Source organism: Panthera uncia, chromosome F2 (assembly GCF_023721935.1).
Source record: "Panthera uncia isolate 11264 chromosome F2, Puncia_PCG_1.0, whole genome shotgun sequence".
NCBI lineage: Eukaryota > Metazoa > Chordata > Mammalia > Carnivora > Felidae > Panthera > Panthera uncia.
In genome coordinates this window covers 76,039,510-76,054,070 of record NC_064812.1, presented here as the reverse complement: position 1 = coordinate 76,054,070, position 14,561 = coordinate 76,039,510, and the positions used below count along the sequence as shown (strand labels likewise).

The following is a 14,561-nucleotide window of genomic DNA, read 5'->3' as shown; positions in this document are numbered from 1 at the left end:
AGGAAAAAAGGCACTCTGTACCCTGGGGTAGACCAAGATAACAAGGTCCAGTTCTGGCCCCAAAATACATATGGTCTTTTTCATAAGCCTGAACTTCCCAGCTAAAACAGTTTCACCCCCAGATTTTGCCATGCTAACGAATTAAAGCGTATTATAACCTTTGTATATAGGATAATCATGAGAAAAAGTTGTGGTGTTCTACCATGACAGAACTGTACAATGAAGGTTACCTTTGGTGACCTTATCATTTCACAGCTTTCTTTGCCACTTAAATAATTGTGGTTTTCTGCAGTAAGCCACTTCTTCCGAGGTCTGAATTTCTTTCCTTTTTTGTAAGTAACCTTTTTCTTTTCTTGCTTAAATTCTTTTGTCTCTGAATCTTCTTCTGACAGTCCCATAACCTAGCAAGTTAGGAACGGGGGTCTCTTTTCTAATGACCCACAACCACTCAGGCACCAGTCCTAATACCGCTCTCCTCTCAACTTCTCTGCCTCTAGAATAGCTCAGCCTTAAGGTAACAACCCACCAAAGGTTTCCCTGCTTCCAATCCAACCCTCCTCCACACCCCTCTTACTAGTGCCAGCCAGCTTTCTCAAGCACACATCTGACCACATTACTCCTTTCATATCAGTCACTGCAAATTTGAATGGCAGTTCTACCTGGCACCAAGGCAGAGGCATTCAAGAAAAATCATTTTAGGGGCACCTGGGTGGCTCAGTCAGTTCAGCACCCAACTCTTGATTTCATCTCAGGTCAAGATCCCAGGGTTGTGGGATGGAGCCCTGCACTGGGCTCCTCGCTGAGTGTGGAGTCTGCTTAAGATTCTCTCTCTCTCTCTCTCTCTCTCTCTCTCTCTCCCCCTCTCTCTCCCTCTCTCTCTCCCTATGCCCCTCTCCCCTGCTCACACTCTCTTTCTCTTAAAAAAAAAAAAAAAAAAAAAAGAAAGAAAGAAAAATCATTTTAATCAACTAGTTAAAACCTACATCAGTATGTACATGTTATTTAACCTATCTGAATAGCTATCTACTCTTCCGTAAGACAGGGATAGAAAACCTTAGGTCACAGTGCTGCCATGAAAGTAACATGACACAGTACGTGACTTAGCCAAGTAAGGTACTCCTTTCCCAAACACTTGTCTCCACCACTGCCCAACATTTACTCTGCTCACTCATGATGTAACCAGCCAAGATCAACAGGCAGCCTACTGTGTGTCAGGCACCTGTGAGAACAGGTGACACAGCAGTGAATTAAACATCCCTCTTTGAGCCTGGACTGCAGTGGGGAAAACAAAAAACACACAAACACAAAAATAAGTAATTTTTTAACACACACACACACACACACACACACACACACACACACACGCACACAATGCCAGGACACTAAATGCTATGAAAAAAACTTTAGCTGGGTAAGGAGCTAGAAAGTGACAACAGAGGAAAGGATAGCTTTTGGGTAGATTACAGTGAAGTCCTTTCTGAGGCCACCCGGGCAGACACCCACTTGAAGGGAGTTAATGAGCCACGTGATCTAGGGAGGAACTTGCAGACAGAAGTGTACGTCTCAGGGCGGTGGGGCTCAACAGCAGGCACACAGTTAACACTTGGTGAACATTTGTGCACAGACGTACAAAGTAGAAGGGTTTTATAAAAGAAACACATGAGGCGGACAGCAGAATACAGGACAGAAAAAAGAATGAGAGAGACTACAACTTAGTAGTACAGAGGCCTTTGAAAAGGAGGAACAGAGAGAAAACAATTAAATATCCCCCTGGAACTAAAAATGTTCCAGATACCAATGCTAGGGAACCTCTGCCAGTCAGCCAGTGCTTTCTGATTAATAACAATACCATTCTATTTAGGTTATAAACAGGGACAAGCTTTATAAACATGAAACCCCTTGTTCTCTAGTCCAAACACACTCTGGACTAAAACTAGGAAACAGCTCAAAATCCTAATTTCACACGGGATTTAAATTTAAATTATAAAGATATAGATGAACAGAGAGAATATCAGAAAGTCCCTCCTCCTCCTGCCCCACAATAATCTAGTCCCTTAAAGTGGGAATCCAGAATCATCCTAGATTCTTTTTCACCCTCATAGATTAAATCGATCGCAAAGACTTTCTCAAATCTATCCAATCCTATCCATCCCAACAGCCTGGATACGGCTACAGCCTCATCATAGCTCTAGGTTTGTTTCCACAAACCCACCCTCTACGTTTTGTCAGTAGAACAATCCAATCAAAAGGCAACCTGACATCCAACTCCCACTTACAAACATCGGTCACTCCCAATTTCTACAACAGGGATTTTAAAACTGTGCTCCTTGGGGAGCCTCCACAATTGGCTCCCGGCTGCCTCTCCGGCCTCAGCCCACCCCACTGCCTGCCTCCAAAACGTGTATTATTCCCCACCCAGCACGCTGCTTTTAATTCCCTACGTTGGAACATTCCCTCCAGAAAAACTTCCTGGAGGGAGGTTTAGCTGTCCTTTTTCTGTGCACCCATCATTCCCGGTGCACCTTTCTACTCTCTCAGTTAACATACCAAATGATCTGTTTCTATAACTGACTTCCCTACCAGACTATAAGTTTATCTTTTTGAAGCCTCAAAGCCTCGAAATAGGCCTCAAACTTGAAAGGTGGACAATAAATGTTTAATGAGTGACTAAATTAACCGAAATAAGTGCATCATCGTTGTATGCCGTATGTCCCTCTTACAGCAGACTCCTAAATATAAAACTAAAGATTCCTCGATTTGTTTTTCAAAACGTATCTGAAAACCTGAACTGAATTTCCTTAATAAATCACTGTTATAAATATACCAAAACAGATATGAAGTCAATACGATAAAACATGGTCAAGAAAAAACGAACCCTTACTCTACAGATAAATACGGAACACCAGCATGCTAAATCTTAATACGTATAAGAAAGAAGGGAAGTGGATAGAACTAGAGGGTATTATGCTAAGCGAAATTAGTCAGAGAAAGACAAATATCACATGACTTCGCTCATATGAGGACTTTAAGACACAGAACAGATGAACACAAGGGAAGGGAAGCAAAAATAATATAAAAACAGGGAGGGGGACAAAACATAAGAGACTCTTAAACATGGAAAACAGAGGGTACTGGAGGGGTGGAGGGAGGGGGGATGGGCTAAATGGGTAAGGGGCATTAAGGAATCTACTCCTGAAATCATTGTGGCACTATATTTGGATGCTAATTTGGATGTAAATTAAAAACATTTTTTTTAATTAAATTTTTAAAAAAAGAAAGAAGGGAAAAGAACTAAAATTTATGGAGAGTGCATTCAACACACTATTGCATATATTCAACTGTGCGAATCCTTTAAATATGCTATTTCAGCAACAACGCTGCGAGATCCGTATTCCCCATTTCATTTTACTTCAATGAACCGCAAAGAAGTTAAACGATTCCCCTAAGATTACCAAACTAGTAGAAGAACCAGACTTCAAACCCAGGTCTTGGAATTCAAACATCTACACCCTTTACTAGTTGTATGAGCCACGCTGCAACACCAGCTTCCCCACGTTGATCACCCAGGCACAACGTGCCAGTCTGGCAGGCTTTGCCCGCTATCCCCTTCCCCCCTCCAAATCCCATGAACACGCCTCCCACCTCTCCCGCTCATTCAAAAGGTACAACTTTCCAGACACGGAAGATCAAAACGGCTCTGAGGGGCTCTGCTCCCCTGCTAGAGCCTCTAGCTCCTTCCACCACACTATCCTGTCTCCCTACGGCAGGTAAGACTTCTAAGGAGGAAGTGTTTCCTTCCATGTCTGGTAGTATTTTTCCATCATGTCTCTCATTGAGGCATGATCACGAAAAAGTCCGATGCAAAAGCACATGATTATCCCTGATTCACAGCCCATCCGTACTTACTGAAGATAGGACTGCCAGTTCACTTTGTTTGCCCGAACCTCCGCAGCCTTGGCAGCAATAATGTTCGTCGGAACGGCAGCATCTACGGCACCTCGGATATCCATTTTGGTCATCTAAATGTTATGATCTTGGATGTTTTTTCAACAGATCTGCAATTTTGAGGCAAAGTAACATGAGAATACTAGGTGTTACCATTTTTTAACAACTACTGCTATCATTGTTATTGTTATTAACATCATCGTTATCGCCTTATTATCCCCATTCAACTCAAACATTAAATATATTAGATGTCCTAAGTATGAAAATCATTAGATTTCAAAACTTGCCTAATTATGCCCTGCTCCATAAAAGTGTTCTCTAAAGATTTTTACTTTTCCAGGAAAAGTTTTTTAATTACTGGCACTAATCTTGCAGTAAGGTTTTTCAAAGTAACTCTTTTAAGTTCTTCAAACTAACATCAGAAGTCTGGCTTCAATAAAATAGGAATACAGATTAAATGTATACAACTGGGAACAAGTTTCTCCTGACACGGAAAAAAATAAGAACCTGTACAGTAGAGAGAAGACCATTTATTTTTACATTTACTAGCCATCATTTTGAAGCATCATTATTTAAAAAAAAAAAAAAAAAACTACAAGCGCCTTCTAAAATTACTCATTCAAATTAAAAACCCTAAGGTGGGGGGCGCCTGGGTGGCTCAGTCGGTTAAGCGTCCGACTTCGGCTCAGGTCACGATCTTGAGGTCGGTGAGTTCGAGCCCCGCGTCGGGCTCTGTCTGGGCTGATGGCTCAGAGCCTGGAGCCTGCTTCCAATTCTGTGTCTCCCTCTCTCTCTGACCCTCCCCCATTCATGCTCTGTGTCTCTCTGTCTCAAAAATAAATAAACTTAAAAAAAAATTAATAAAAAAAAATAAAAATAAAAATAAAAACCCTAAGGTGGGAATGTAATTTTCTTTCTTCAACCAAAGTTCAGAGTATTTTCAAAATCAATTTGGGGAGGAAGTTTTGGAACAAATACCAATTACAATTTAGGTACAAGCAACAATGGGATTCTGGTCTGGTGACAACAACCTACAATAATGAGCTTTCACGTAATTCTCACTTCCAAATTTACGCGTAAATGCTCAGGCCTGATTTTCTCTCGATACGAAATATACAGGTTTTGGTTCACAAAACAGACGTTCGCTGCCACGGCCACAAAGAAGCTAAAACCATACCCAAAATTCTATTCTGCAATCCCAATAACCTTAGTCAGTTTGGAACTTAATCTCTACATCTGAGGGTTTGCTGCCTAAACAACCCAAGCAATACACACAGGTAGGACGGAGGGAAAACTGGCTCTGGCCGGGTCAGGCTGGAACCCTGAACACCGAGCGGACTCAGGCGCAGCGGCCTCCCCCGGGGTAGGTGAAGGTGCTTCCGGATGGCCCTCTGGGTCCCCGAACAACTCGAGCCTGCAGCAGGCCGAGGCCGAGGCCCAATCCTGGGGAAAGTATACAGTATACCTGTCCCCCCCCCCCCCCATTCCTGCCCCCGCGGGTTAGGAGCTCCAGTTCCGTAAACCTAGCTGAGGCCTGGAAGGACAGAAATCTGGAAGCCCGGGGCCGCAAGAGGGCTGGACGGGCCTGCGCGGCGAGAAAGCAGCAGGCGCCAGAGAAGCTGGGGAAAGCGCAGGGGGTCGCCTCCCTCCGGCCGGGGCGGGAGACGAAACGGCGCGACTGCGGGCTTACTTCGCGAATCCAGGGGACCCGACAACGCACGCGAAGGCGGCAGGGAGGAGGACGCGGCGGTGTGGGCCGTCGGGGGCGCCGCCCGGCTGGGGGCGCCAGCCGAGTCGGAGCCGAGCGGGGTTTCCAGCCGGAGCGGCCCCGGCAAGGGCAGACGTCCCTGCACCCAGCAGACGTTGAGGGCGGCCCAGGTGGAAAGAAGCCGGAGCGGCAGCGGAATGACAGCAGGGCCGGTCACGTGAGCGGAGGCACGTGACAGCCCGGAAGGCGGAAGCCGGAAGCCCGGAGGATCCAAAACAGCTCAGGGAGCTGCACTGCGCTTACCGGGGGGCCTCGCTCAAGGTGGGCTGGCGGACTCCGCGCGACCGGCGACACAGGCCCCGGAGGGACGCAGAGCTTGTGCCCAGGCTGGCCCCTCCAGAGGGAGGGGAGCAGGTGGGCACGTGGGGACCACCGCCCGGAAACCCCGAACCCCGGGGGCGGTCGAGGCCTCCAGCCCAAGGCAGAGAATCAGGCCGAAACTTAATCTTAACCGCCGTTCTTTTGAAATATTTCCTTTAATGCTTTTAAATAGATGGACTTCCACGTGGATTTAACAGCTCCATGAAGCAGGCATTCTTATTCGGATTTTAAATATGAAACTGATGCTGAGACGTGGGTCACAAAAGTTACGTTGCCCTCGGGTTGCAGATTGAGCAAATAATATTTCACGTAGTATTTGCAATTATACTAAAAACTTTGTGTTTACTGAAAATGCAAATTTGACAATCCTGACTTGAGCAAGATTGCCCCAGTCCGGGCCTCAACTACCCTGTTTGTCTTAAGATAATGAGTAATACTACTCAGTACTGCAAAGAGTGAGTTATATGTAATTAGCACTCAGAGGGATGTATAACCAAGACATTTTACTAAAAATGTTAAATTTCGGCCAAGTTTTAAAGCACTGTGAATAAACACATAGTAACAGGATATAATGTATTATTTTTCTATTGCTGCTTTAACAAATTATCACAAATTTGCTGGCTTACACCAACACAAATTTAGTCTTTTACAGTTCTCCAGGTCAGAAGCCTGACGTGGGTTTCAATCCATTTCCCAGTGTTCTCCAGTTTCTAGAATCTGCCTGCATTTCTTGGCCCATGTCCTCCTCCCTCCACCTTCAAAGTCAGCAATGTCACAGCGCCTTCTGAGACTCAGTCAACACAGCTGATAGGGGTTCTCTGGTTTTACGGGTTCATGTGATTAGATTGGGCCCACCTGGCTAATGCAAGCAACTCTCCCCATCTCGAGGTCCTTAACTTTAATCACATATGTCACCATGTTTCCCTTTTGCCATGTAAGCTGACATATTGACAGGTTCCGGAGATTAGAAAGTAGAATCTTTAGGGGGCCATTATTCTGCCTATCACAAACATAGAGGAAAGGATAAACACTAGTATAATTGGTGGAATAAATGTTCAGAGGGGCCCTACGTCGTATCTATGTTGTATTTCTAAAGTAAAATATTTTTTTTAAGTTTTATTTTATTTTTAGAGAGAGAGCAGGGCAGGGGCAGAGAGAAGGCGAGAGAGAATCCCAAGCAGGCTCCATGCTGTCAGCACAGAGCCAGACACAGGGCTCAAACCCACACACCATGAAATCATGGCCTGAGCCGAGATCAAGAGTCACTCAACCGACCGAGCCACCCAGGCGCCCCTAAAGTTTTTTTTAAAAACTCTAGTAATACTGCAAAGTGTTAAACTTTTTCAATCTGAATAATGTACATGGATATTCCTTGTGTTTGTTCTTCTTACTTGAAATTTTCTTTTAATAAATTTGATGCTATAGATTGAGTCCGTTTATATGCGAGCTTCTAGCCGAAATTAATCAAAGACTTGCTTACTAAGAAAATTGTGGAATTGGAATCAAAGAAAGATTGCAGATACTAACCACAATAATAGCTTAGTAAAAAATTTCGTTGGTAACAAAGCTCTAAGTCCCAAAACTATTTCTTTATAGTATTTTTTTTTTACTTTTTAAATTTTTTAATTTAAATTTTAGTTAACATGCAGTGCAATATTGGTCTCAGGAGTACAAGTCAGTGATTCATCACTTACATACAACATTAATTATAATATTTTAAATTTGATACATGTTTCAGAGCTTCTGAGAGTGGAGAAAGGAACCCCCTCAGGGGTCTTTGAAACTCTGTGGGACTTTTGGGCTTACTGCAATGATTAGGGATGGAGTTCTTCTGGCATTTGATGCCCAGGGACTACGGATGATGAATGTTGGGGAGGGATACCAGCACGGTACCACACACAAGGCATTTTCTAGCCAAAAATGTCAGTGGTGCTCCTATGGAGAAAGCAGAAGAATGCCTATCTGTATCTGATTGATCTGTCATTCCAAATATGAAGGCACATTCTAGGCTGTGGCGGGAATACATGGCCTTACCATTACAGAAGGACATCATTGTGGCGCATTTGAACACAAAGAGGCCCTGCCAGAAAGAATAGCATAAGTATCTACTCCAGTGTTACGGGTGCACATGCCATAAACAAGCCATCAAACTTCCAGGAACGTCTGCTGTGAAACTATCAGTATGAGCGTGCAAAGATAAACGTGCAAGGATTTTTCGTGCAATATTTTTTTAAATAGTAAAAAAAAAGAAAACTCTATTTGTCAGCCAACGTTGCCAAAATGAAATACAACAGACCAAGTGGCTTAAACGGCAGGGCTTTATTTCTCACAGTTCTGGAGGCTGGAAGTCCCAGAACACGTGCTGGCCATTCAGTTAGTGGTGAGGTGTCTCCTTCTGGCTTGGAGGTACCCACCTTCTCACTGTGTCCACACACGGTGCAGGGAGAGAGAGAATGTGCACGCTTACAATTTACAAGGTATTGGTTATTTTGTATTAAATGCCAGAACTGGTGGATTTTACTTACTTGGGTGCCAGGGTATTTTTTTATTTCTATCATTATTCTTGAGTTTTGTTCCAGAACATACTTACATTACCCACAGTTTAATCCTTTTGGGCCTTGCTTTTAAGCACACCTGAAACTAATATAACCCTGTATGTTCCCTATAGTGGAATTTAAGATTAGATAGAAAAAATTTTTTTAATGTCTATTCATTTTTGAGAGACAGACAGAACATGAGCGGAGGAGGGGCAGAGAGAGAGGGAGACACAGAATCAGAAGCAGGCTCCAGGCTTTGAGCTGTCAGCACAGAGCCCGACGTGGGGCTCGAACCCACAAGCTGTGAGATCGTGACCTGAGCTGAAGTCAGATGTTTAACCAACTGAGCCACCCAGGCACCCCTTAACTTCTCTTGCATATCTCAAGGAGCTAATATCCGGACTATAACCTCCCTAAAATTTCATAAGGATGACTTCTCACTACCATCAATTGAATGTATTTATTCACTGGCCAGGTTTCAAAGTAAACCAAGTGGAGAAATCAAGAAATTTTTCACTTTATTCATGCAGAATTATTTTTTTTTTTTTCTGAGGCACTCAGATAAACAGGGCTTTCACCGACCCACATCAACACACATCTCATTATCCTATTAGGTCTGATAGTGAAAAGGGTCCAGGGCTTCATTTTCAAGATAGTTTTTAAATATCATACTTTAAGATATCATAAAAATGAATGCTTAATGTCATTCCACAGAAAGGAATTGAATGTCATTGGTAGATCTAGAAATTATTCAAACTGCAGCATATTCTGTACATATATTTTTGGTCGGACTAGAAAAAACCATAAACCAGAACAGGTGACAATTCCATGGGTAATTTTCATACGTCAATGAATTAACTAAAAATTAAACTCGATCAAAATCAAGGAATTCAATGTAGGTTATTTTCATTATAATAAAATATCTTTGATTAACACATATGAACAAAGGATATATTAAGCTGACGTTTTTACAAATAGTTGAAAACACTAATTTTATTAATTTATTTAACTTATTTATTATTGTATTATTTTGTTATGTAATAACAATATTACATATATAAAATATATATTTTGTTATGTAATTATTTATGTATTAATGTATTAATTAATTAACATTAATTTCATTAATTATTAATTGTAAAGCTTAGAGGAGAGAGTAAGAAATTTTATTCTATCATCAGTTTCTTGTATGTTGAGTCTGAAAATATCTAAGTTTCATATCAATGTGTCAAGAGTACAGATAGAGGAAGAAAATCAAAAGATTAAAAGATTGAATTTGTATTTATTCCTGGGGGAAATACATTGAAAACGCAGATGTAAGAAGTTAAACCACTGCCATAAAATTGATTTATGTTACTATTGCTCTGGGCCAAATTGTGTCTTTCCCTCCAAAATTCGGATGACGAAGTGCCAATCCCCAGTACCTCAGAATGTGACTGTATTTGGAGGTAGGGTCTTTAAAGAGGTGATTAAGTTAAAATGAGGTCCTTAGGGTGGGCCCTAATCCAATATAACTGGTGTCCTTATAAAAAGAAGAGATTAGGACATAAACATTGATGAAGAGTATGTACTGCCTCCCTATTTCCCGTGTAAGAAAATCTAGACTTCCTGGTCTAGCATTCAATGCTCCCTGCAATGTGGACCCAACACCATTACTTCCCTTGGGAAGTTCAACTGTTATCACAAGCTTAAGAGACCTGATAGGTTTCGTGTCCTCTCCTTCACTCCACCTCTCTCCTTATACCAGGAGTGCCCTCTTGGCTCTCCTCCGCTAATCACCCCAACTATCAATCAAGCCCCAGTCCAGAACCTACCTATAACACTATCTATATCATTCAATCACTGTTTAATGTAAACTTAAACATTTCTCTATATTCTTCTATTACACTGCTATCAAAGTTTGCCTGCAATATAATGTTCTTTTTAATAACTATTATTCTCAGGAAACTTTTGGAAGTTGACCAAGAGGTCACAAGCTGACTTTTTAATAGCTTTTTCTCCAAATATACCTTTTTTAAAACAAAAGATTAATCGTGGTTAGGTGTCCAACTCTTGACTTCAGCTCAGGTCTTGATCTCACGGGGTTCGTGGGATTGAGCCCCCCATTGGCTCCGTGCTGTCAACGTGGGGCATGCTTGGGATTCTCTCTCTCTTTCTCTGCTCCTCCCCCACTTGTGCGCACAGGTTCTCTCTCTCTCTCTCTCTCTCAAAATGAATAAGGAAGAAAAAAAAAGATTAGTCGGCCTAAATTTCCACTGATTTCTGTCTACAGTGTCAACGCTTCCCTCCCCAGTAATTTTCTCCTTTTTAGTCATTTCCTATATTTTTAGACCTTGTACTTTCAATGGAAACTGGGGACATAATATTGTCTTCAAGGTAGCAAAATGGTCCTTGAGGTTGAGAAAAAACATGGACATTCCAATGTTCTGAGACCCATACTGACTCACCCCTGTCTACCAAAATTTTCTCAGTATTGAACTTCTTTTGTTAGGGAGAAACTAAATTCACTTTAAATTGTAGCTTCATTTTTGGTCTCTCTTGGATGGGGCAAAAATGAAGGAAAAAGTTGAGAAACACGGCTTCGGACTGAGAAAAGGACTTCTGACGGTATTCGTTTCCTCGGGCCACTGTACCAAATTGTCACAAATTTGGAGGCTAAAAAACCCCAGAAGTTCCAGAAGTGTATTCTTTCTCCGTTCTGGAGGCCAGAAGTCTCAAATCAAGGTGTCAGCAGGACTATGCTCCCTCCCGAGGCTCTGGGGGGACAATCCAGTCCCTGCCTCTTCCAGCTTCTGGTGGCTGCAGTGTTCCAATCTCGACCTCCCTGGTCACACTGCTGCTTCCACCTCTGTGCCTTGTGGGGACCCTGTCATCGGATTTAGGGCCCACCTGAAGATGATCTCAAGAGCCTTCGCCTAATTACTTATCTGCCAAAGACCCTTTTCTGAATAAGGAAACATCCACAGATTCCCCGGGTTTGAGGTGGGCCTGTCTTCCAAGGACCACCATTGAGTCGCTACCCTTAGAAATACAGATCCTAATTAGAAGGAGGCAAAGGGTAGGAAACAGAGCACGGCCAAGCGTTGCCTGGACTGCTGCCTGACTCCCCGATTTGTTTCGAGGGCACGTGTCAGCCAGTTGAACCTCCACAGTTTGTAACCTTAATAGCCATTGTTAAAGGAGGCCATTAGGCCCAGATGGCTATCGTGCGTCGGTAGCCTACGTGAGCAAACCGAAACCTAAGCCAGAGTCAATTCCCATAAATGCACTTGTATCCTTCCAGGCAACAAAATTTGAGAGCAAGGAATCAAAACAGCCAACTAGGTTTTCTTAAATGAGGCCACGGCTTAAGCCGTGGCCAAGCAAATAATTCCCGTGCTTCGCCTCTGCCTCGGCTCTATGAAAGCCTTTCCCCCAACCCCTGTTCCTGGGGCACCCCTAACCACGTTTGCTTTGGCACTCCCTGGATTCGAATCCACATCTACTCAGATAAACTCCTCAAAATGTTAGTATGCCTCCGTTTGTCTTTTTAGAGTTCCGGTGTCAGAAACAGGATCCAAAGGAGACCTTTGGTGGCCCTCGGGGAGCAATCAGGCACGGATACCTGCAGAGTCTACCGTGACCACTTCTTTCCTTGAGGGTGCAGAAGGTTCCTCCCAGATCTGAGCTCTGCCGCTTTCGCACTGTGAGCTCTCCAGCTTTATTTGAGCATTCTTTTTTCCAGACTCGGTCCACAGTAAAACAAAATGGGTTCCTCCCAGCCCAAAGAGTCTGGGGCTCCTCCATCTAGAACTCTGGCTGAGAACGTGTAGAAAAATTACGATCCCAGAACATACGTTTCTCTGAACGAGTGGGTGAACCTTACCAAAGATAATCTTGAATTACAGTGGCCACAGTCGAGAACTTTTAACCTAGATAACCTTATCCATTTGCAAGGTGCCCTAGAGAAAAAGGACACTTCCCCAAAATAATGGGATACATCTTTTGATTGGTATGCAGAAGCTTCTAAGAGACTAAATGAATTAAAAATTGCCTCTTCAAAAAGTTATTTACAAAAAGCAACTGGAAGTATCATAAATCCTCTCCACAAACACTAGTAAGAAGTTTTAGTCACCAGAGCAAGTAATCTTGATTTACTCCAACTGCCAGAAACACAATTTGGATCCAACAGTTCTTTTGGAAACTAGCGAGTTTTGTGTTATTAGACTTGTCTCATAGCTAAAATTTTAAAAATGTCTGCTATATGTTTATTTATGTCTCCCTCTCTATGTGTGTGTGTGCATGTGTGTGTGTTATATGTGTGATTTTTCTACTCCAGATGGTATTGGCAAAATTAATTCGTAAAGACACTCTATCTAATTGGCTTAAAGAAAAATAAATTAAGTATTTACATAAAAATTAAGTATTGTCTCGGAAATATAGACACTAACCCAAATGTTTCTCAAGTTCACATGATCTGGGATCATCTTTGGTATATAAAAGCTAGTCTAAGTTTGGTTGGTTTAATGAAAACATTCATGTCTTCAGAGTTATCAACATTAAATATAAGGCAAACATAGAACTTTAGTTCTACCTAGGTTTACTAGTTGGGTATAGAGATTACTTAAAAATAAAACATAAAAGAAATCTTTTAAAAAAATGAACAAATGGGGCACCTAGGTGGCTCAGTTGGTTGAGCTTCCAACTTCAGCTCAGGTCATGATCTCATGGTCCATGGGTTTGAGCCCCACGTCCGGCTCTGTGCTGACAGCTCGGAGCCTGGAGCCTGCTACAGATTCTGTGTCTCCCTCTCTCTCTGACCCTCCCCCATTCATGCTCTGTGTCTCTCTTGGTCTCAAAAATAAATAAACATTAAAAAAAATTTTTTTTTAAATGAACAAATGCATAGGATAGCTGTAAGTAAAAGTTGATACGTGGACTTTTCAACAATAATTATGTTTATGTTAGGTCTGCTTAAAAGTAGTATCTCTCAGGGGCGCCTGGATAGCTCAGTCGATTGAGCGTCCGACTTCGGCTCAGGTCATGATCTCATGGTTCATGAGTTCGAGCCCCGAGTCGAACTCTGTGTAGCTCAGCGCCTGGAGCCTGCTCCAGATTCTGTGTCTCCCTCTCTCTCTGCCCCTCCCCAGCTTGCACTCTGTCTTTCCCTCTCTCAAAAATAAATAAACATTTGAAAAAATTTTAAAAAAAGAATAAACACTAAATTTTTTTTTTTTTAAGTAGTATCTCTCAAAAGCCTTAAACACATGCTTGTAGCCATCAACAGTACATCAGATGGTCTCACTGAGCTGGGAGGACAGAAATGAGATGAACAAGGAAATGAATAGTAAAAATTTCCATAAAACTGACATGATAACCTAGGAGTTTCACAGTGAAAACCTCAACCCTGACAGTGACCGGGGAAGGGGTCCTTAATAGAAAACTTTTTTATCAATCCATCACGTACGAGAAAATGGCCAAAAGGGGGAATTGTGAAAGTAATTAATTAACCAAGGAGGCCATTAGACTAAGCTGCCTCTAATGCCTTGGTAGCCCATGTAACCCAGGGTGAATTCCTATAAACGCACTCGTACCATAAACAATAACGCTAAACAATCACAAATAGCCAACAAGGTTTCCCAAATTAGTCACCTGCCTAAGCTGTAGCCAATCACATGATTTCCTTGCTCTGCTGCCACATCTGTTCTATAAAAGCCTTTTTCCCAAGCTCTTGTCAAGCACTTTCAAAATTTTTAAAAACTTTTAAAAACTTTTTAATTTTTTTAAACATATTTACTCATTCTTAGAGCACCTGGGTGACTCAGTTGGTTGAATGTCTGACTCTTGATTTCAGCTCAGGACATAATCTCAGTCGTGAGATCAAGCCCCGTGCTGGGCTCTACACCGACAGCACAGTGCCTGCTTGGGATTCTCTCACTCTCCCTCTCTTCTGCTCATGTGTGCCTATGCCCTCTCTGTCTCTCTCTCTCTCTGAGATATATAGGTGAGAG

The 14,561-nt window shown here is 42.4% G+C and overlaps 1 protein-coding gene across 3 annotated transcripts in view; it reads right to left on the bottom strand.

Annotated features, from left to right (window-relative positions):
* The window catches only part of ATP6V1H (ATPase H+ transporting V1 subunit H), a 111,290-nt gene extending 105,406 nt beyond the window's left edge, over nucleotides 1-5,884 (bottom strand). For 2 of the 3 annotated variants that reach the window (XM_049633406.1, XM_049633407.1), the window contains exons 1-2: nucleotides 5,636-5,882; nucleotides 3,907-4,055 (exon numbers count right to left, since the gene is read on the bottom strand). In XM_049633406.1, coding sequence (XP_049489363.1) covers nucleotides 3,907-4,019 — 113 coding nt within the window. In that variant the 5' untranslated portion in view covers nucleotides 4,020-4,055; nucleotides 5,636-5,882. Of the gene's footprint in view, nucleotides 1-3,906; nucleotides 4,056-5,635 lie in introns of all 3 variants that reach the window. The other variant, XM_049633408.1, reaches the window with a different exon arrangement.
* Between the last annotated feature and the right edge of the window lie 8,677 nt (nucleotides 5,885-14,561).